At 46.7% G+C, this 24,049-nt stretch overlaps 1 protein-coding gene across 1 annotated transcript in view; it reads left to right on the top strand.

Moving 5' to 3' along the window:
- Nucleotides 1–249: 249 nt before the first annotated feature.
- Nucleotides 250–24,049, top strand: part of CPZ (carboxypeptidase Z) — a 36,408-nt gene continuing 12,608 nt past the window's right edge. The window contains exons 1-7 of the mRNA XM_066632366.1: nt 250–380; nt 13,943–13,972; nt 15,925–16,299; nt 17,958–18,167; nt 19,069–19,265; nt 21,574–21,735; nt 23,641–23,799. Coding sequence (XP_066488463.1) covers nt 287–380; nt 13,943–13,972; nt 15,925–16,299; nt 17,958–18,167; nt 19,069–19,265; nt 21,574–21,735; nt 23,641–23,799 — 1,227 coding nt within the window. The 5' untranslated portion in view covers nt 250–286. The remainder of the gene's footprint in view (nt 381–13,942; nt 13,973–15,924; nt 16,300–17,957; nt 18,168–19,068; nt 19,266–21,573; nt 21,736–23,640; nt 23,800–24,049) is intronic.

The following is a 24,049-nucleotide window of genomic DNA, read 5'->3' as shown; positions in this document are numbered from 1 at the left end:
CCCATCACCCCCTTCTGGGGATGGGGGACTTCTTGACCCAGGCAGAGGGACCCCCCAGCAACTCCCTGCCACTCCCCACCCCGCCCCCAGCTCGGGCTCCAAGAAATCTGTTGCAGCAGCCAGGAATTCCAGCAGCCTGTAACACGATCCCGGGGCCGTATATCCCCTAGTCGAGGGGCAGCCACATTCGCAGCGCAGTTCAGTTCCCTCGCCGCTGGGACGGACCAACGTGGAGCAGAAGCGGACCAGCGGTGGGTGCCACATCACGCACGGAAAGGGCCCCGGGATGTGGCCTCTGCGCTGCTCTGTGCTGCTGGGAGCCCTGATGGGCATCTTGGAGCCCACCGCCCCCTTCTGCGTGCCGGACCCCCAAGCTCAGGGTAAGACCATCCACCAAGAAAAGCAACCCTGGGGGGAGGGAGCGAGGGCTGAGCAGTCCCTCCCCCACCCCTTCCAGGAATGGGGGGGGGGGGAGGAAATCAGATACTCTTTAGTAATGCTACTAAGAGATACTCTTAAAGAGAAAGAGATACTCTTTAGTAGTGCCAAGAAACTTGGTAGGTGTTTGCATGCAAGTGGGACATCTCTGGCAGGTACATGGAAAGTCCCATGTACCTTCTGCAGAGTGCACCAGAATCATTCAGAGCCCAAGCCTAGGCGTGTCTACTCGAAAGGAAGTCCCATTCTAGTCAATGTGGCTTACTCCCAGGTAAAGCGTGGCTAGAACTGCAGCCTCAGTTGTTGGGTTGTTGTGGAATGTGAAAAGGGATGTGGGGAAACAAAGACCTTTTCCTGGGCGGGTTTGTTTATCCTTCCTCCCAGGCCGGAGGGATGAGACTGTCAACAAAATAATGACTATCTCCTGCCTGTAATTTTGGGTGTCTGCCTGCCTGCCTTATGATCTTCTGTGTATTTATTGTGAGCCTGCCAATTCAAAGTCTGAAATGGGAGGCAAAGCCTTCTTCAGAGCTGCAGGTTTCATGCCCTGAAGCACACTTACTAGAGCAGTGGTTCACAAACTTTTGGCACCAGGATCCACTTTTTAGAACGAGAATCTATCAGGACCCACCAGAAGTGATGTAATGACCAGAAGTGACATCATAAAGCGGGAACATTTTTAACAATCCTAGGCTGCAGTTGTACCCACCCAGGAGTAAGTCCCATTGACTGTAATCGTTAAAAGCATATACAGAGTAGTCTGTTAAAAGTGTAGATCAGTAACATTTCCCCAAATGCAGTCACTTACTACAGTAGCCTCCGATGCATCCTCGGCATCACCTGGAAGGACAAAGTTCCAAACAACACAGTCCTGGAACGAGCTGGAATCCCTAGCATGTATGCACTGCTGAAACAGAGACGCCTGCGTTGGCTTGGTCATGTCGTGAGAATGGATGATGGCCGGATCCCAAAGGATCTCCTCTATGGAGAACTCCTGCACGCCTTACAGGTAGACCACAGCTGTGATACAAGGACATCTGCAAGCGGGATCTGAAGGCCTTAGGAGTGGACCTCAACAGGTGGGAAACCCTGGCCTCTGAGCAGCCCGCTTGGAGGCAGGCTGTGGAGCATGGCCTTTCTCAGTTTGAAGAGACACTTGGCCAACAGTCTGAGGCAAAGAGGCAAAGAAGGAAGCCCCATAGCCAGGGAGACAGACCAGGGACAGACTGCACTTGCTCCCAGTGTGGAAGGGATTGTCACTCCCGAATTGGCCTTTTCAGCCACACTAGACGCTGCTCCAGAATCACCATTCAGAGCGCTATATCATAGTCTTTCGAGACTGAAGGTTGCCAACAATAAAATCAAGTCTAATATATTAAAAAAAATATTGAAATAAATGGGGACCCACTTGAAATTGCCTTGCGACCTACAGTTTGAGAAACACTGTACTAGAGCATGCATCCCACTGTTACTTCTAAGTAGGCTGAGACTGTAAGCCTTTGCATGGGTCGTCCCCTGCATTTAACAGGGAACACAGAGTGCAAACCATAAGAGTCATTGCATCTGCAGCCCAAGCCTATGCATGCCTACTAGTCCCATTATAGTTAATAAGACTTTTTCCAAGGTAAGTATGGAGAGGATTGCAGCCTGTGTTCTCATGGCTGGGGAAGAAGAGATGAAGAACTACTTGGTTTGGTTTGCAGCCAACAACTCTAGACTGACACATTCCTAAAAAGTTCAGCAAAACTGCAGTGTTTTTCTTTCTGTGTGACATTCATCTCCATTGCTGTTTATTGTTGGACACCATTCATGGTGAATCAAACATTGGAAACACAATTATCTGGGTTCGATGGTCTAACTTTGCCATCTCTTTCTAGAACTCTTGGGATCTGGCTCAAGATTGGAACCCTGCCCAGAAACAGACCTCAACCTTTACCATTAGTGTAGCACTGTGTGTCTTAAACTATGAAACAGGTCCCATTTGGTGGGTCATGATCCAAATTCTGGTGTGTCCCGCAGAGTCTCCAATGAAAATACAAGTGATGGAAAGATCAGATAACTGCCTCAAACTTGGAGGGGCTATTCAAAACTCAGAGAGCTGCTGCCTCAACATAACTTGCCTTTTCAGCCACACTAGACGCTGTTCCAGAACCACCATTCAGAGCGTGATACCATAGTCTTTCGAGACTGAAGGTTGCCAACATAAGCTAACTGCCCTGCAAAGAGCTGAGTTCCTGCAGTTTGCAAGATAGCTGCTAATTGCTCTGCAAACAGGTGAGCTGCTGCTGTTTGCAAGTTGCTGAGCTCCTGCAGGCTGCAAGCTTCTGCAAATATAGGGAGATAAATGTTTGGGCATCTTTTTTCTGGTCTGTTTTTTTTCCAAGTCAATGACAGGTAGTGGGGGAAGGCTGGGTCACAGTAACTAAGCCTTGAGGCTATTTATTAGGGCTGCCTCATTATGAGAAATGGATAGAGTTATTTTTCCAAATAAATTAGTTAATTATTACTTACAAATAAATAAATAATATTTTTCTTGATCACCTTTTTTAATGTCTCGTAATGGTAAGTGGGTCCTGATATAGTGACATTTTAAAAAGTAGGTCCCGGTGCTAAAAAGTTTGAGAACCACTGCTGTGCCAGGAGTGTTAGATTTGGGGCAGCAGTTCTGAGGCCAGGAATGCCTGCAGGTCTGCAGCAAGATCCATCTGGGGATGTAGTCAGGGCATTCAACCCAGCTGGCCTCTTTTGGCACCATGATACAGAAGAAGGGTTTGCCTGAATGCAGGATGCCATGATTCCTGAAGCACCTGCTTTGATCATCATGAAGCTAACAAGCTCTTGACTTGTTTGTGCAGGTGACAATGCAGATCAGTTGAGATTAAGTGCTGAAGATTCTCCAGACTGGTGCATGCCCAGAGACATTTTCTAGTGAAAGGGGGGGGGGTGAGCAAGATCACAAAACCTCCTTGTTTTAAATCTGTCCGTGCAGATTTGTATTATTACTCTTTCTGAGTATTAATTATACTCAGAAAAAATTATAACATTAATACTCTTTCTGAGTAAAGTGTTGAGAGAGACCTAATTTTTCCCCATCTAGAAAAGTTATTAAATGTACAGAATTGCTGGGGACAACATTTTATGACTTTGTTCCAGGAAATCCGGCTTACTGCTTTTACTAGAAGGAAAAACTTGCAGTGCTGCCATGTGCAAGCAAAGCTTCTTTTCCAGCTGTTGGCTGGTCGTACTGAAATTCGCAAACGACCAAAGAATATTTTCAGAGCACTGTGCAATGGTTGGCTCCTGGGAGAGAGATGCCAAGCTCTGGGGAGAGCAGACATCTTCTCTGGGGATTGGTTTCACCGCTGGTTGCAGAGAAAGTGGGGAATAAAGAAACAAAATGGTGGCACAGAGGTGAAAAGGGCTGCAGTGGAACAAGAGTGTTTTTGTGCCATTTTAAAAGAGAGGAAGCCTCCTGAATCCCCTGAGGCAGAGAGTTCCACATGTCACAGAGGTTTTGTTGAGCATGTGTGCTAACAAAGACTCATGCTTGATGGCACACAGAACAGAACAGAGCCCCCCCTGAAGAGCTGAACAGATGAGTTGATTCATAAGGTGGAAAGTGTTCCTTAAGCTATTGAGGGCTCAAGCCATACAGGGCTTTATAGATGACAACCATCACCTTGAATTGGACCCAGAAACAGATGGGAAGTCTGAGTCTTGTAGTTCCTGTGGGATGGGAGTACAGTGGGCCCTCGGTATTTATGGGCGATCTATTCCAGGACCCCTGCCCCTGTGGATACGGAATTCCACTGGCAATTAAATCTGGGGGGGGGCCCTCATATGGCACTGCAATTACTTACCTGGGGGGCACACCCAGCCATCTGGAGGTCTGACCGCCTGGTTACAACTGGAAGGCGCTTCTGGTTTGCACTAGCAAACTGGAAGTGCCTTCCAGTCAAGTCTGTGAGGGTCTCTAAGGCCCTCCAGCTGTGGACTTGGCATTCGCAGATATTCAAATCTGCAGATGCTGAGTTTGCGCATAAAGAGAGTCCACTGTAATATTCTCCCTCTGCATGACTTCTGTCGGGTTACAACTTTCTGAGCCAATTGCAGTTTCCAAATATGTTTCATGGAGACCAATGCAGAAGGTGTTGCAATAATCCAGCCAAGAAGTGACAATCTGCTTTTTCAAGGGGGGGGGGGGCGTACAGCTGACACATCAGATGAGGTTGGGCAAAGGTGGTCCGAGCTTCTAGGAGCAGGGCTGGGTATGGTGGCACCCCAAAGCAGTACACATGGTGTACATCCAGAGTGGCTTGCTTTGAAGTTTGGGATTCTATCTCCAGAGGAAGAGTAACACTTCCAAAGGGAGTGCAGCTCTATTCAGAACAGGCTGAATTCCCACTCCTGATTACCAATCCTATCGACCACCAGCACCATCTCGTCTGAGTTCAGTTTCAACTTGCATCCAACTAACCTACGTCTTCAAACATAAGTTCAGAACATTCATTGACTTCCTGGGATCAGGCGACATGCAGCCCAATCCTATCCACACTTTCCTGGGAGTAAGCCCCATTGACTATAATGGGGCTTACTTCTGAGTAGACAAGCATAGGATTGGTCTCATAGTGAGCTGGAGCTGAGTGTCATATTCATATTGGTAACATTCATAGCCAAAATCCCATGATAACCTTCTCCGTGGGTTTCACGCCAATGTTAAACCCCTGGAGTTGGCACAGTGGTTCACAAACTGTGGGTAACCAGTGGATCACAACCCTACTAGTGGATCACAACCCAATTTTTGGTGAATTTGGTGAATACACAAAATTGACAGGGTAGATTCGGCTATGTGCATCAAGGGTTGAACAACCTGCTTCTGGGGGAGGGCACCAGTGGCAGATCTGGAGGGGGGCAGGGGGGCAAAAACACGGAACACTGTGCCCACGTGGCATTGTGGACTACTCGGAAAGCCTACTGAGGCTTCCAACATGCCCTTACGCAGAACTTTGGGTTTCCTGGAAGTATGTTTGAACTTTGGGTTTCCTGGAAGGCTTTCTGAGTCATTCCTAACATCGCACGAGGCTCTGTTGCACTGGGTAGGTATCCAGGCTGAGGGAGGCGGTGTGGTGTGTGTGGGGGCACCGTGGACCTGTGCCCCCAGGCCTGATGAGGTGCAGGTCCATAACTGGGGGAGGCAGAGCACTCCAATCACCATTATTGTCACAGAGATTTGAGCGGCTAGTAAATTGAAACTTTTTTTTTTGGGTGGGTCACGATGCTGAAAAGTTTGGTACCACTGGAGTAGGGAACAAGATTGAACTCTGTGGGACCCTAAAGACCACAGGCAATGAGACTGAGCTGTACTTCCCTGACCATTAGCAGAACTGAGGGATTAAAGCAGTCAGAGCAAACCAAATTTTGTTAGGAACTTAACTGAGACAAAAAAAGAACTGCAGCCACTGTTACTCACAGGCAGAATCCACAAGCCTCTTTAATGGAGGGAGAGAAGCAACCAACAAGTTTTGAAACTAGCAACAAACTCCCTCTACTGGTAAAAGTCAACATGGACACATTTGATGACCGTATATGCACAGGGGGGCGGGAGGCTCAACTCACCTGCTGTCACTCTTCCAACACCCCTTTTCAACACTTGTGGGCTTGTCTGCTATGTTCATCCGGCAAATCCAGATGACAGGCTTGTGCGCCCACCATACACTCTGCATCTACTGCTGAGAGCACCATGGCATGCCAGTTGCTGCCTCCCTCCCTCCTCTGGCCTCCCTTTTGGGCAGCCTTGAGCTACCTTTCCAGGATGGTTTGGTAGACATTCTCCCTGGCAATGCAGGATAGTCTCTAGGTTGGTGCTCTTTTGTTTGCTCAAGTTGAGCCCCTGATTTCTGTTGTTGCTGTCTGCTCAGTCTGTGCCCAAGAAGTCTGCCTGTTCCTCAAGCAACCTCAGCGGGTAGGCCTCATCTTTTGCCAGTCTCTGGGTGCCTGAGTCCCAGGTATCTGTGCCACAGGTGTATGTGCATCTTGTGTTGAGCCTAAGTGCTGATTCTTGCTTGTTCGCTCTGGTGCATGCGTCTAGGTGGTCACCTGCAGTTCCTCTGGCTATTACCTCTGCCCCCGTTTTACTCTCACATTGCACTGTGAGAGTATTACACCCTCAGAATTGCACTGTGAGGCCATCTCTGGTGAGGTGCTTTACTTACAGAAGATTCCATTTAGGTCTGGGATGCACATGAGGACACTGTGTGTTCCCTTCAGTTGAACTCTGCAGCTTAAGAATCCGTAGCCAGTTCCCTCCATCGTGACACTCTTTCCATTTGCTAGGAAAATCTGGTCTATACATCCGGATCAATCTCTATGGAACTTTCCAGACTTCTGGCCTTGATGTCCCTGCATTGATGTACCATCCATGTGCTGTGCTGCCTTGGGAGTGCATTCAGGCCCCATCGCATGCAGCATTGGCAGGCTCGCCTGCTGGTGCCTCCGCTGTTTCTCTTGGCACTTTGGGTGCTTGTTCCCTCTGCTCAGCTTGCCAGATTGAGCAGTCCTATTTCAAGAAAGTTCAGCTTTCTTGCATCTCAAACCTGCTCTGGTTTCCCTTTTCTGCCTTGTGACCTCATCTGCCTCGAGGGCTGTCTCTGATTTTTGTTGTTTTCACTCCCTTGAATTTCCTTTCTGTGCCTGAACTGAACACACCTGCTTGCTTTTTTGTTGGCAACCTTCAGTCTCGAAAGACTCTGGTATCACGCTCTGAATGGTGGTTCTGGAACAGCGTCTAGTGTGGCTGAAAAGGCCAATTCGGGAGTGACAATCCCTTCCACACCGGGAGCAAGTGCAGTCTGTCCCTGGTCTGTCTCCCTGGCTGTGGGCCTTCCTTCTTTGCCTCTTTGCCTCAGACTGTTGGCCAAGTGTCTCTTCAAACTGGGAAAGGCCATGCTGCACAGCCTGCCTCCAAGCGGGCCGCTCAGAGGCCAGGGTTTCCCACCCTTTTGCTTTTAATGTGCTGTGTATACTCATGTATAAGTTAAAAAAAAAAGCCTTAAAATGCAACTGCCATAAGCACCTTCATCTCCCTTCCTGTTTGGAAAAGAAGGTAAAATGGCTCCTGTTTTATCTTTTCGGTTTTCTGTTGCTGCCTCAGAACAATTTCTGGTAAGTTGTTTTCAAAGAATTTCACACATCTCTCAGTTTTACCCATCATAGCAAATTCTGTGATTTTTGGCTTAAAACATGCCCTTGACTTATCCATGAGATAGACTTATACATGGGTATATACGGTGCTCCACTGTCGGTGCTGACTCTGGCCTGGTCTCTAGGGCATCAGTTCCCAAACTGTGCATCGTATCTCCCCTGGGGGCCACAGGGGTGCACTGCCTGCATTGGTTGCCTGCGCGACCACAATACAACACAGCAGATTGTGGTACAGAGGCTCTGCTCCGCAGACTGTACATCATATGTGGCATTTTCAAGACTTTTGGGGGGGGCCCTTCCGACCGCTGTATCCTCCTTACCTTTTATTTTAGAGTCACATCCTGGTCGCAGAACCTGGAAATAAGTGATGATTATGTCATCATGTCACATGTCATTGCATCATCGGCACTTACTTCCGGGTCTGGACCAGTGCCAGCAGGAGTAAGGGCGTGTAGTATAGTATAGTTTAGTGTAATATTGGTATCTCTTAGAATTTTAGGAGGCTCAAGAGCAGTTGTAATTATTGGTTAATACTCCAATATTACCTCATTTCAGTCGTCTCCTGGTAAATGCTAGCATTGACCAAGGCATTCTGAAGAACGTCCAAAAAGAAGTCTAGTGACCCAAATGTTTTTGACCTTTGGTAAACCTCAGGGATTCCCAGGAACCTATCTAAAGGTATTTGAAAATGGTGCTATTTTTTTTACTTATTATTAACAGTATTTATTAACAGTATTTATATACCGCTTTTCAACTAAAAGTTCACAAAGCGGTTTACAGAGAAAAATCAAATAACTAAATGGCTCCCTGTCCCAAAAGGGCTCACAATCTAAAAAGATGCAAATGCATACCAGCAGACAGCCACTAGAATAGACAGTGCTGGGGTGAGGTGGGCCAGTTACTGTGGGGTAACTGGTCTCCCCCTGCTTAAAAAAGGAGCACCCACTTGAAAAAGTGCCTCTTACCCAATTAGCAGGGGTTAAGTAAGCCCATTGTGTTCGTTAAGACTTACTCACAAACACCTCTGTGGCAAAAGCACCATATTTGATTTTTAGGCTGATCCCTTGATAAATAAAAGAAGAATGTAAAGTGAAAACTCAATGAATATTTCAACCCATTTACTCCCTATGCCTAGGGAAGGACCTACACATACAGTGTAGGGGCAGGCTATTGGCAAACATCCTGGTCCAATTGTAGTCCTGTCTTGTGAAATGTGTGGATTTTTTAAAACAAACTGGTACTTCAGTATAATGTTCAGAAAACAAACCACATGGTTTCTAGTAAAGCTGATGGTATTTCCTCTGTCCTGGGCTATTATTGTACACTCAAGGCAGAAAAATGCACCCATATACATAACTTTCTGTCATAGTCAGAGTTGAATAAGTCTGCAATCCTATACACATTTTTCTGGGAGTAAGCCCCACTGAACACAGTGGAATTTACTTCTGATTAGACGTGGATAGGATCACACTGTAGGCTGCCTTGAGTGCTTTCCTTTTAGGATTGCATATGTAGGATATAAATCTTCTAAAAAATAATAAGCGCATTTAGCTTGTGTGGTTCTCTTTCTCCTGGGTGTTAGTCCATCCTCTTTTGGGGGGCCAGAGATAAAGTCAGTATTACATACTCCTGAAATTCTCTTTAAAATGTGTGCCTATCGTTACTTTTGTCTAATTTGACAAACTTGTTCCCTCCCTCCCTGCATTTCCTCTGCATCAAGAATGGATGCTTTGATCTTAAGTGTGTATTCTGCAGTAGTATTTTCTACTACTGCTTCTAATGCTGCATAGTAACTAAAGGGCAGATTTAACCTACGCTTTGGTTGAAATCCAGAAGCCCCAGTCAAGTAATATCTTTATTGCTGTTAACCCTGAAGACGCAGCATCTTGAGCAACTTTTGAATTCATTAACGGTCAAATTGGGTGTTTTTTTTAAAAGCTGATAGGTGGGCTGGTGACTGGGCTCTGAGGAGTATATTTTATAAGGATGCATTCAGAAAGAGTTATGCAGGCTCGTGCTGATGATGGACAGCCCAGTCCTAAAGGGGGCCTGCACTGGTTGAGAGTGCTCTTTGGATTGCGCTCTTAGGCACCCCACAATATATCTCTCTCACCTACTCGCCTCTTGCTTCTTACGGTGGGGTTAAATGTGAATACCAGGGATGGGAACTTGAGAGACATCCCAAGACAAAATGCACCTTTTTTGTTGACTTGCGAACTTGTGAGTCGTGTGTGTGGAAGACTCGGAAAAACACTCGAGTCTCGGGCCCCCTGACTCATGACTCACGTTCCACTCCAACGACTCGAGTTGCCTGTCAGCATACCTCAGTTGTGCCACCTCCCTCCTGCATGAAAAACCTCTTGCGTTCATTTGGGAAGCCATTTTTTGTGCGCATAAGCTCCAGCACCAGCAGCTATCAGGGTATGCTATTCAGAAACGGGCTGAGGGGTGGAGTGAGAGGATTAACTTTTTTTGTTTATGCTGCAAAAAATTGGCTGGGTCTCCTGATGCTGCACCTGCTGTGGTTTCTGCCAAAAGTGTCACAGGGTTTTTCTCAGAACCCAGACAGCGAGCCGACTGCAGGAACCTTCTCTGCATCCATTGAATGGAGGATATGTCTTGGGGGGGCGGGGACAAGAGGAGCCATATTTCTCCATAGGAACAAGTGGGTTTTGCAGGGAGAAGGAGGGACGGCAGGAGGCGGGGACAAGCAAGGGAATGACTTATATCAACTACACTTTTCTTCAAGTCTCGATTGGCAGAGTTTTCTTGTCCTCCTCCTGCTGATTTTTCAGCTGCATCTTCTGTTACAGAAGGAAGGCAAGGGGTGGGCACATTCCACACTGCTGCCTGACAGGTGGAATGGGGGGGTGGAAGTAGCAGGGGAATATTTAAAGGGAATGCCGAGACATGCGTACAGCCCGGCGCAGCCCTGTTTTCCTCTGTGGAGCTGCGGTGAGCTTTTTTTTGCTTGCTTGCTTGCTTAGCTTGCGCTACCGCCGCCTTGAGTCCCTTCGGGGAGAAAGGCGGGGTAAAAATAAAGTATAATAATAATAATAATAATAATAATAATAATAATAATAATAATACTCTCCTGCCTAGCCAAGCTGGGATGCACCCTAGCTCCCTGCCACGCCCATGAAATGATGGTGGACAGGTCGATGAAAGTGCCACATCGTCGCCGCATCTCAAAAAAGACATAGTGGAAATGGAAAAGGTGCAAAAGAGAGCGACTAAGATGATTACTGGGCTGGGGCACCTTCCTTATGAGGAAAGGCTATGGTGTTTGGGCCTCTTTAGCCTAGAAAAGAGGCGCCTGAGGGGGGTATGATTGAGACATACAAAATTATGCAGGGGATGGACAGAGTGGGATGCTCTTTACACTCTCACATAACACCAGAACCAGGGGACATCTGCTAAAATTGAGTGTTGGGAGGGTTAGGACAGACAAAAGAAAATATTTCTTTACTCAGCGTGTGGTCAGTCTGTGGAACTCCTTGCCACAGGATGTGGTGCTGGCGTCTAGCCTAGACGCCTTTAAAAGGGGATTGGACAAGTTTCTGGAGGAAAAATCCATTATGGGGTACAAGCCATGATGTGTATGCGCAACCTCCTGATTTTAGAAATGGGCTATGCCGGAAGGCCACATGCAAGGGAGGGCACCAGGATGAGGTCTCTTTTGTGCTCCCTGGGCCATTTGGTGGGCCGCTGTAAGATACAGGAAGCTGAACTAGATGGGGCTATGGCCTGATCCAGTGGGGCTGTACTTATGTTCTTATGTAAGGGGGGGTTTCTTCGTTGTGGCCTGCATGGGATCACACAGGGGGAGGGAAGGGATGGGAAGTGGTGGGCAGATTCTGCGCTACTGCCAGATGTTGGGGTGGGTGGGGGAGAGTTGAAAGGGGACCCTGAAGCACGTACACAGTCTGGCAGCCCCTTTTCCTTCTGCAGAATCACAGCAGGCTTTTTAAAGGGGGCGACTCAACTCGAGTCCTTTCTCGTCACGAAAGGGTAACTGGGCAGCTTGAAAAGTGCCCCTGTTATGACTCATTTTTGACTCGAGTTACAGGGGGGCGGTGACTCTAGACTTGCGCCACGCTGGACTTTCCCAGTGTCCCTGGTGAACACTGTTGTGAGGCACTGTGATTAATGGGATTCAAGGTGCCTGTTGTGTGTTATTTGGCCAATCTCATAGAAAGCACAGCATTTTCTTGCAGACACTTACAGAGACAGTAGATGTAATGATTGGGACGACTTCAAAGATTTAAAAGCAATGTTCCTTTACTGAAATGGTTGGTTTTGGCAGCCTTGTGAGTGGGTCTCCTGGGGAGCACATTCTATGTGAGCAATGGTGTACAGTATTATTATTTGGGGTATTTGAAAATGGATTAAAAAAAAAAATTGGTTAAACAAAAATGCATAAACTTTTATTCAAATACAACTTACATTTTTATTTTTAAAAATACCGATTACTGGAAAAGTAATCTGTTTCAAGCAGATGCAGTCCACAACCAGTAAAGAGTTGATAATTTGGCTTCAAATCTGGAAAACAGAAGAATAATACAATTTTATACATTGATGGCGTGGTAGCGAGGTGAGGTTGGGAGCTTCCTGGTGGCTCCTGCAGGCTCCCACCTAAGCTTGCTGACCCCAGGTGAGGAAGGCTCATCCGTGACCTTCTGGGTACAGATGAGGTTGGGTGCTGCCCCTGTGGCACCAGTAGAGTCAAACCTTTGCAGTGGTGTCACTAGGGGGTGTGGGGGTGCGGGCCACACCAGGTGATGCATGGGGGTGATGCGCACTATTGACCAAAATTGCTAAAATTGCAGTTTGTAGGAATAATATCTTCATGTTATATGCCATTTGATGCGCAATTTGCAGAGGAATTCAATGAACAAAACTGAAGTGAAATATCTCCATCCTATCAAAAGTTATGGCCAAAAAACCCAGAAAAATGCAAATTCACAATGGACCAATGTGACTGATTATTCAAAGAGCCAATGAGATATTATTATGACACAGCATGGAACCAATAAGGTGTTAATAAAGAGACACAGGTGGTGTGTGTGTGTGTGACACCACTAGTGACCAAAATCACTAAAATAGTGATTTGTAGGAATAATACTATCATATTTTATATATGCTCCCTAGCATGTATTCACTGCTGAAACAGAGACGCCGGCGTTGGCTCGGTCATGTCGTGAGAATGGATGATGGCCGGATCCCAAAGGATCTCCTCTATGGAGAACTTGTGCAAGGAAAGCGCCCTACAGGTAGACCACAGCTGCGATACAAGGACATCTGCAAGAGGGATCTGAAGGCCTTAGGGATGGACCTCAACAAGTGGGAAACCCTGGCCTCTGAGTGGCCCGCTTGGAGGCAGGCTGTGCAGCATGGCCTTTCCCAGTTTGAAGAGACACTTTGCCATCAGTCTGAGGCTAAGAGGCAAAGAAGGAAGGCCCATAGCCAGGGAGACAGACCAGGGACAGACTGCACTTGCTCCCGGTGTGGAAGGGATTGTCACTCCCGGATTGGCCTTTTCAGCCACACTAGACGCTGTGCCAGAACCACCTTTCAGAGCGCGATACCATAGTCTTTCGAGACTGAAGGTAGCCAATACATGATTTTATATAATTTGATGTGTAATTTACAGCTTAATACAATGAAAAAAACCACATTGAAATGCGTATCGAAAGGTATAGCCAAAAAAACCAGCGTGGTGGGGCAATGGAACATCACCACGCCCACCACCTGGGTCATTGCCCCGCCAACTGCATTGGAGGAGTCCGTAATGGGGGTGACGTAAACCCTACTGATGGCACTGCACCTATGCTTGCTTCCAGTCTGAACTGGAAGTTGCACCTTCTGTGACCTTCCAGGTCTGTTCTTGTGAGTGGCACATGGAAGGGGCACACGGTCGGTCGGCATGATGTGGGGTGATATTGGTGATATTTAGCGGTATACCAAAAAAGAGAGAGCTTTATTTCATTTTATTTCACAAATACCAAAAACAAACACTCCTAATTATTATCAATTTATCCTTATCATGTGTTGTCTTACTTTTACTTATATTTCTGTTTTTTTTGGTTAGCACATGTAGTAATGAGCCTTTGTTATTATATTTTTAGACAAAATAATTGTTGCTATTTTTTCCTGTCTAATGTTTGTTGTAGTAGTACATATTAAAAACTAAAGTCAAAGAAAGGAAGGGAGCTGAGATTTGACTGTCCTTAAAATCTGAGTATTTACGGTGTTTTAACATGCTGTCTCATCTTGATAGTTTTTTTTTCTCATTTGTTTTCAGTGCAGTGTCAGACTCCAGTGGAAAACAAAGGTAAAATATATATATGATACATTTGCATGTAGGTCTCTGAGTCCTATATACTGCCTAGCTGTGTTTCCTAATTTCAACCATCTGTTCAACTCAGTACAGTTTCTGCTTCCTTCCCTCCCACCCCTGATATTATATCACATGATGACTAGAGAAATCAGGATCATTAATTAGATGTTCTCCAACCAATATGATTTTTAATTAATAGGCAAGGTTCTTTCATTGCATTTAGGTACAGGTGTGCCCCTGTATCTGTGGGGATTCCGTTCCAGAACCCCCCACGGATAGGTGAACCTGCGGATATAGGGGGATACCTCAGGAGGGTCTTCTGAGCTCTGCAGATGCCATGCGCATCATCAGTTCCTATCAGTTCCGTGGCCTCTGAATGACTGTTTTTTTCTGCAAAACTGGTTTTTTTTTCTTCTTACAGTCATTCTGAGCCTGGCAGAGGTGTGGCAGAGGTGCGTGGCCTCAGGTAGACACGCTCGAGCTCTGCTAGGCTCAGAAGACCCTCCGGAGGCGAGGAGAGCAGTGTGGGAGGACTGCCACAGTTGGTGTGTTCTGGACCCCAGCATAAAACCAGTGGGGGTTAGCGGGTTGTGGTATTCCCCCAAGCCTTGTGCCTGGGGCATTTGCCTACCCTGTGAGGTAGAGGAGGTTGAGAGACAGTGACTGGCCCTAGTTCACCCAGGAAGCTTCATGGCTGAGAAGGGATTTGAACCTGGATCTTCCAGGTCTCTATCCACCTGCCAAACCACTACACCATCCTTGAAAGTTAACATTAAAAATAAAAACAAAAAACCCCACTACATCGCTGTTGTTGCTGGTCTTCCCTTCTCGGTGGTTTTTTTTAAATAATTATTTTTAGCCAGTGCCTGGGGCCAGAGTGTTCTTCCCCTCACCTCTGCAAACCAGTGCAACAAATGGCTGCAGCCGTAATGGTTCTCCAGTCAGACTTTTGGTCCTAGTTGCGGTTGGTTGAGCTCTTTCATTTGCTAGCAAGATGGTGGAAGCTCATAGGAACTGATGAAAACACTCAAAACAGGTGAGATGAGACAGGCTCCCTTCTACTGCAGGCAAAAGCCCCTGAAAAAGCAGAGAACAAGTTACATGGGATAAAAAAAAATATTTGGGTGGGGAGAAAAAAAGGTAGATGCCCTGTGTTTTTAAAGACTGCATGACAGGCAGAAAATCAACAGGTATTGCTTACTTTATCAGGGGAGATGGTAGGGGTGACACCTGTCCGATTTCTGCCTACTATGTAGCCTTTTAAAGACATCCAACTGAGCGGAAGATTGTGTCTGTAATGCAGAACCATTCTTATAGGATACATGTACCAAAAATGCACCTTAGGTTGCAATCCTATGCTTGCTTTCTTAGGAATAGGCCCCAATGAAGTGAGTTAAACTTGTACCTGAGTAAACATGCATATTCAGGCTTGCATGTCTTTGAACAATCTGTTCAACAGTTTTCATTTTCTGGCCAAGTATGCACTTTTATTATTTGCTGTTCTTTCTCACTGCCTAGTAAGATTCTCTCTTTCCTGTGTGGCTCTGGCAAATCACATAATCTGAACAGAATAAAAAGTTGCTTTAAATTCTGCCACCATTCAAGCACTACTTGAATGAAGTAGAGGCAAGAAATAATTTTTGTACTTCTATCACATTTGAATGCACTGGATCCTTGCAGTGAGGAGGCCTGAACAATCTGCAGTCGAAAACTAAGTTTAAAAATACAGGCACCCACCCCACGCCCCGTATTCGCAGGAGTTCCGTTCCAGAAGGGCCAGCTTTAAGCCAGTTTGGACCAATTGCTCCAAATTGGGCCCTGTGCCTAAGGGCTCCCCACACTTGGGTAAAAATAAAAAAATAAAATTTTTCGTTCGCTGCCAGATTATTTAAAATTGATTCACCGAGCAAGAGGCCTTCATGTTCTTATTTTTTAATTTCTCACAGCAATATGCGAAGACATTTCCTTGGGTTCCTGCAACGATGTCTCTTATTCAAAAACAGCGTACCCCAATTTGCTGGACCAGAAGTCCAGGCAAGTGATTGAATACAGCTCTGAGTATATTTTGATGAGCGTGCTCCATAACCTGCTGCAGGGAGAGTGCAACCCTGATCTGAGGCTCCTGGGCTGCTCTGTCATAGCCCCAAAGTGTGAAGCGGGCAAAATCGTCAAGCCTTGTCGTCACGTCTGCGAAGCCCTGAGAAAGAGTTGCCTTCCTGCCTTTGATGCGATTGACATGGCTTGGCCTTATTTCTTAGACTGCGATCGTTTTTTTGTGGAGGAAGTGGAAGGGTGCTTTAATCCATTGGCAAAGCTACGAGGTAAGAGCCAAAACCATATTGGTTGTATATATTTAGATCCCACTAAATTCGGATCCAGGCAACTTGCCTGGAAATTTGACACCAGACTGTAAATAAATAAAGGATCTGGACTAAAAGCTGTGGAAGTAATTCTGAGTGTTTATAGCTGTAGCCTGCCAAATAATTCAGACCAATAGAATTTAAATATACAACTGACTTTGACCAGAGGCCAGTTGACTCGGCCATTTTGATAGGACTGAACCTTGGTTGCTGAAATCAGTTTGAGTGGAATCAGTGGGTGAACCAGCATCTGCCTTGTCAGCCAGTCTTTTGAAAGGGAAATCTGAGAAGTCGGTCACCTGGTTGGTGGTCTGTTCACCAGTAAAAAATCTAGTACTAGTTTAACCAGCCAAAATCAGCATTGGTTGACATTGGCTCAGGTTCATGTCAATCAAATGAAGCTGAGATTAAGTAGTCAGTATCCAGTCCTGCGCATAGACTAAGGCTGCAATCCTATACACACTTACCTGGGAGTATGTTCCACTGGTTTCAGCGGGACTTGATTCTGAGTAGACTTGTATAGGATTATGCTGCAAATGTTTGATTTATGATCCTATTTGAATATCTTGCAGAAGAAACATGGATGTCAGTGTGCCTGTCATATCCTAAGCCAGGGCTTTTTAAACTGGGGCGTTGCGATGCCCCAGCCTGCGGTCCCTGGCCCTTGCCCCCTTAAGGGGCGGGGGCAGCCTGGAGGCAGGAAGGAGGTAGCGGCGCGATCCCTAGGATCCCTAGGATCGTGCCGCTCAGGGGGGCTGCAGGGGCTTGGGTACTACGCTTAGCAGAGGCGGGGCGCGATCACTCCACATCTACTTTCACTGCTGTTTGGAGCCCTGTTACAGGTCCCGTATGTGTACCCAAGCCCCTGCAGCCCCCCTGAGCGGCACGATCCTGGGAATTGCGCTGCTGCCTTCCCCCGCCCCTGCTGCCTCCCCCCTCCCGCCCATGCAAGGACTTAGTGGCTCTCAAGCTCTCCCAGAGAGTTTGAGAACCACTGTCCTAAGCCCCTTGTGGCGATGCCATGCCAATAGCGCACCATCACGAGTGCAATGGGCCAGTCGTGTCCTGGCAAAGCAAGAGTAGTGCAGCCCTTTCCAGTAACACCCTCAGTAGCTAACATAGCCTGTCATCCATACAGAGGCATCCTGATGTTGTCATTTGTGTGACGTCCTAGTGTAACTGCTGTTACTTCAACTCATAATCAGTGTGATATCTGTGTACCATTAGTGTGATGACCAATGACGCTACCTTGCTGGCACCTGGTGCCCCCCATCCTCTTGCCACTGTCCACTCTATTCCATGACAGCAGAGAACTTAGAGAGCTCATAAACGTAGAGAGCTCCCCCACCCACCCAAGAAGCCAGGAAGAGTGAGGATGCTGCAGAGTGAGAGAAGAGAGGCCACCACCTGTTGCTTCTCTTGTTTTATTTTGCAGCATGCATATATGAGAATAGAAATACCTGCCTGGGCTGTGAGTGAGAGGCCTGTGGCGTATGACCTTTGCATACAAACTGATAGGCTCTGCCACCTGAGTGTGCTATTGGTATATATGATGGTGATGGGTTTCATTTCTTTGACTCAATGATCTGGGAAGCTGTAAGTTTTTTTCCCCATTGCAGGGGAAAGCGAATTTGTGGAAGATGCCCTCGGTGAAGCTCCGACATTCATTCAGTTCATCCATCACTCATTCCCTAAAATGGTGAGGGAACTGAAAAAGGTCGTGTCTCGCTGTTCCCACATTACCCGGATGTACAGCATTGGCCGCAGCTTTGAGGGAAAAGATCTCTTTGTGATGGAGTTTTCTACCAGTCCCGGACACCATGAACTGCGTGAGTAATACAACGATAGACATCGGAACTGCATGGAGGGGGATTAAGAAAATTCCAGATTATGGGAATAAAAGAAATCTGCTGAGCAGGTCAGTTCTTTCTCCATAAAGAGGCAACAGCAAATAATTTCCACAATAACAAAAGCACATGGTGAGGTAGATGGAGGTTGAACTGAGCTCTTGAGGAAAGTGTCTACATGTAGTCTGACCCTTCTGTTTTCCTAGTTTGTTTGCTTTCATAGTGATTCAGGCTGCAATCCTAGGCATCAGAGGTCCTCAGTCACAGCTCCCAGGAGTAGCATGGCCTGAAATTGAGCTCCCTGGAAGCAGTTGGTGGAGAAACAGCATCTTCACGTCATTGCCACCTACTTCCAGGAGGGCATGCTTTGCCCTAGATGCTATCAGCCCTGGGCCTCCACTCGTCTTTGTGAATAAGGAGTTGTGCAGTGTCCATAGCCCCTGGGGCCCCCCCCAAAATGATTTGAATTGGACCCCACAATTCTTAAGGCTGGCCCTGCAAAAGCCATCCCTGCTGAGGGTGATAATGGTCTATGATGACTTGTCATATTCACTGAACTGTGCATGTCAAATGACCAAGGAGCTCCTGATGCGTGGTGTGTTCATATCAGATCTTCTTCTCTCCAGTGTTGTTTGGGTTTCACACCTCCATGATGAACTCCTCCTAGCTTGGACAGCAAAGGATTGAATGTCTGCTAGAAGCTGTTGTGCAGCTATTTTGCCCATCTGTTGTGCAGCTGTTTTGTGCCACCCTGATACACCATGCTCAGGGTGGCACAAGCCACAATGGCCAATGAGTCCTTCACCAGACTTAGCAGCCACTTTCTTCCATGTACCTTGAAAATCATCCAATAAAACACACCCGGTCTCTTCTCTCTTCACAGTTAAGCCAGAATTTAAATACGTTGCCAACATGCATGGAAATGAAGTTGTGGGGAAAGAACTGCTGATCTATCTTGCCCAATACCTGTGCTCTGAGTATCTTCTTGGGAACACCAGGATCCAGATGCTGATCAACAACACTCGAATTCACCTTCTCCCTTCCATGAATCCAGATGGATATGAACTTGCAGCAGAAGAGGTAAATACCCAGCAGGTTATGGGTTGGAAGAGAAATTTTCAGGTTTTTTTAGAATAAAAATTCTATTCTATTCAGTTAATAATATACAGTAGGCCATCCTTATCTGTGCGCTCAGCAACCACAGATTAGAATATCTGTGGAGGACCTCAGAGGACCTCCTGGGTGTGACCTGAAGTTACTTCAGGTTACATCCGAGAGGTATTCTGAAGGTACAGGGATGCTGCACACAACCTCCAGAGGGCTGGACATGCCCCCCAAGGAAGTCATCATGATGCCTTCCCCCCTCCCCCCATGGAATTCATATCTGCAAAATTTGGTATTTATGAGGGCACACTATACAGAATTTTAGTGAACCATTTTTTTTTTTCCAAAAAGTGGAACTTTCAATGCAGTTTGTGATACTTTTAGTCCTGCAAACTGGGCAATAGGGAACACTCCCCCCGCCCTCCAGAGATGAGGGGAGCTTCTGGAGCTTCCCTGGTCCTCCTAATGCTTTTTAAAGGCATAAAATTGTCGCTTCTGGGTTTTTGACCAAAAAACTGGAATTAGCGTTTTTTGGCCTGTAATTGTCATTCTGAGTTGGGCAGAGGCCGCGGGTGGATGCATGAGTGTTCTGCTGGCCTCAGAAGACCCTCTGGAGGTGAGGGGAGCTGAGCTCCCCTTGCCTTCGGAGGGGGTCCTGTGGATCCGATACGTGGATAAGTGAAACCACTGATACAGGATCTGTGGATACGGGGGACCCCCTGTATCCCTCTTAAGCTCAGCATTGTGTCTTTTCCAGTGGCTGTGCCTGGTGTCTCTTCTGCACCTCTTTTTAAAATTGTGAGCCCTTCGGGGAGAAGGAGTCATTTATTGATTTATTTTTGCTATGCAAAATTTTGCTATGCAAAATAAATTATTTTGAATTACTTTTTGTTGAAAAGTGGTACGTAAATATGCTTAATAAATAATATGGCAGGACAAGGTTTGATGTTTACATGAAAAAGTAAACCATGCAACTGCGATGTTGGTCAAGCCTTTCGTGCCTATAATCTAGCTTTGAGGTTCTCAAATTGGGGTTTCGGGATGCCCCTGCCTGAGTGCCTCAGCCCTTGGCCCCTTAGTAGTTGGCAACCTTCAGTCTCGAAAGACTCTGGTATCACGCTCTGAAAGGTGGTTCTGGAACAGCGTCTAGTGTGGCTGAAAAGGCCGATTCGGGAGTGACAATCCCTTCCACACTGGGAGCAAGTGCAGTCTGTCCCTGGTCTGTCTCCCTGGCTGTGGGCCTTCCTTCTTTGCCTCTTTGCCTCAGACTGTTGGCCAAGTGTCTCTTCAAATTGGGAGAGGCCATGCTGCACAGCCTGCCTCCAAGTGGGCCGCTCAGAGGCCAGGGTTTCCCACCTGTTGAGGTCCACTTCTAAGGCCTTCAGATCCCTCTTGCAGATGTCCTTGTATCACAGCTGTGGTCTACCTGTAGGGCGCTTTCCTTGCACGAGTTCTCCATAGAGGAGATCCTTTGGGATCCGGCCATCATCCATTCTCACGACATGACCGAGCCAACGCAGGCGTCTCTGTTTCAGCAGTGCATACATGCTAGGGATTCCAGCATGTTCCAGGACTGTGTTGTTTGGAACTTTGTCCTGCCAGGTGATGCCGAGAATGTGTCGGAGGCAGCGCATGTGGAAAGCTTTCAGTTTCCTCTCCTGTTGAGGTGGGGAAAAGGGGAAGGGAGTGATGTGATCCCCAGGATCATGTTGCTAATGGGGACAAAGGGCTGGTTGACTTACAGAGGGCTGCTGCAAAGTCCAGGAGTTTCAGTTGTGTAGTCCTCTGCAGGGTTTCCCAAGTCTCAGAATACTGAGAAAAGCTATTGTAGACTCTTTCCAGTTTGCGATTGCGAAACCCGAAGCGGTTTGCAGCAGCTTTTTTCAGCTGTCTCCCCTTGCCCCGCAAAGTCTTACCTTGGGAGTTTTACTTCTGAGAAGTCTGAGAACCCTTGATCTAGCTCTTTAGATCTAATCGTTCATGTATTTTTGATGGTATAAAGAACCTTGGGAGAAAGGAAATGTGTATATATTTATTTGAACCTTTTAAATATTTTTTTTATTATTAATAAAGCACATTCTTGGATTCACATTCTAGAAGTGGGTGGGGGGAGCAGGGAGTTTACTAGAGGTTTGTGACTGTTCTTAAAGATCATGCCCTGAATTATTTTCAGTAGATAAATGCAAAAGACTCAGTTCATCGTTTAAAAGTTACATTGGCTCTCTGTGACTCCTGCTCTTGCCAGTGTTTTGAATCTTATCTTTCTTTTTTTTATCCTAATTAGGGAGCAGGCTATAATGGATGGATAAATGGGAGACAAACAGCTCAGAATCTTGATCTTAACAGGAATTTCCCAGATTTGACATCAGAAGCTTATAGACTAGCAAAGATCAGAGGGGCACGTACTGACCACCTTCCCATTCCACAGTCTTACTGGTGGGGTAAGGTACGGACTACAATAATTTTATTAAATATGTTCTATGTGTCATCAACATAAGACCCAATAGCTTAAATTCTGATGACCAAAATAAAAGAGACCTTCTTTGTCCACATTTAAAAGATCCTTAGTATATGCCTATGCATAGCTACTCAAAAGTAAGTCACACTGATTTCAATGGGACTTAAGGCCCTATCTCATGGATCACTAGTGCCAGCATTCAGCTCCAGCACCAGTGCTAGGTGTCGTAAACATGTCTTAAAGCACATTTACAGCACCATGGAAGAAGGGAGTGCTTGGTGCTGGGCCAAAAAGAGTTGGCCCTGGGTCCAGCGCCAGAAGGACACCGCCTCACCTCACTCACCTCACTGGAGGTGAGTGAGACCGTTGAGTGGTGATGCTGGTTTCCAGGGTGTGACACCAGAGTGTTCCGGGGAGAGGGTGGGGCAGGGGGAGGAACCAGCCCAGGAGGGGGATGGGACCGGTAGAGGACTCCCCCACTAGATCCTATTCTCTGTGTTGTGTTGGAAAGCCCAGCACTGCGGTTTTCAAGTCTTTATCAGTAAAATAGCCAGTGCAGACTTGAGAAGCCCCATTGTGGGGCTTGCGCCCTTACTCAGAAGAAGGGGATGAACTTCCCCTTTCCTGAGGGGACCTTGGGCAACTTCCCAGCTCCTGCATGATACAGTGATCACCATTTTGGCACCACAGTCCTTCTGAGTGCCTGGAAGTTTAGGATTGGGCTGTTATTCGTGGTGAGTGAGTATAGCAGGGCTTCCCAAACCTACCTGGCTCATGACACCCTTTGTGCTGCAGATGCAGCACTTGGACCCCAGAAGTGGTTTCAGTCTAGAAAAAGGTACCTGAGGGAGGATATGCTTGAGATTTACAAAATTATGCAGGGGATGGACAGAATGGATAGAGAGATGCTCTTTACACTCTCACACAACACCAGAACCAGGGGACATCCACTCAAATTGAGTGTTAGGAGACTTAGAACAGACAAAAGAAAATATTTCTTTACCCAGCATGTAGTTAGACTATGGATCTCCTTGCCACAGGATGTTGTGATGCTGTCTGGTCTAGATGCCAGACTAGAATTGGACAGATTGATGGAGGAAAAGTCCATCATGGGTTACAAACCGTGATGGGTATACACCCATCACGGTTTGTAACCCCTGATGAACTTTTCCTCCATCAATCTGGTTTTAGAAGTAGGCTGTCTTTGACTTGCCAGATGCAAGGGAGTGGCATTAGAATGGAGGTATCTTGTTGCCTCCTGTGCTCCCTGAGGCATCTGGTGGGCCACTGTGAGATACAGGAAGTTGGACTAGATAGGCCTTTGGTCTGATCCAGCGGGGCTTTTCTTATGTTCTTACATTTTGTTCTTGAGTATGATGTTATGAAACGTTTGATGTGATGGCAACCAAGAGCATACAAACAGCAGTAACAGGTTCAGGGCAGGCAACAGCCTCTTTCCAAGCACATGAAAGCCACACACAGCAGCTCTGCCTGCCACACCGAGCCTCCTACTGCTGTTTGCAGGGACATGTCACTGTCTTGCTGCTAGGCAGCAGGCATACTGCAATGCCCCAGTGAGTCCCTCGCGGTGCCCCAGGGCATTGCAACGCACACTTTGGGCACCTCTGTTGTATAGGGTTGCAGCCCTAGAGTAGGAATAGTACAAAGTTCAGTTCTACTTTTAGTAGCAAAGCCTTTATCGTTGCATGTCACAATGACCTCTCTCTACTTTCCTGAGCTATCGCAATATCTGTTGTACAAAGATGCTTCATTACACCTTCCAAGTGATTTAATGGTTTAGCCCCCCCCCCCGCACTATGTCTTACACTGATATTTCTTAATCAGAACATCATAAACATGTCTTAACGCAGTCATCTTCGAAATGTTCTCCAGGTGGCCCCTGAGACCAAAGCTGTGATGAAGTGGCTCAAGTCCATTCCATTCGTACTGTCTGCCAGCCTTCATGGAGGAGATTTGGTGGTTTCTTATCCTTTTGACTATTCGGTGCATCCACTGGAAGAGAAAATGCTCTCCCCTACTCCTGATGAGAAGGTAATGTTACACTGATGAACCATTGGGGACATCTTTGCAGTGAGCTGGTATGAATTTTTCAAACGCCTGACAAAAATATATGTGCAAATTGTATGACAAGCAAAGTAACTATGGAACAAGCCCCAATTGTGCTTGTTGAAATGACTCGCCGTGCGCACTTCACAGTGCATTGGAGAATAAGGCCTGCAGCATTTTGAAAAAGGAAATGGTTGAGCCCTGCTCAGCATCTGGTCTTGGGAACTGTCCCAGG

Source organism: Tiliqua scincoides, chromosome 6 (assembly GCF_035046505.1).
Source record: "Tiliqua scincoides isolate rTilSci1 chromosome 6, rTilSci1.hap2, whole genome shotgun sequence".
In the NCBI taxonomy this organism is placed as follows: Eukaryota; Metazoa; Chordata; class Lepidosauria; order Squamata; family Scincidae; genus Tiliqua; species Tiliqua scincoides.
The sequence above is the reverse complement of the archived record's forward strand: the minus strand, read 5'-3'. Positions and strand labels throughout refer to the sequence as shown.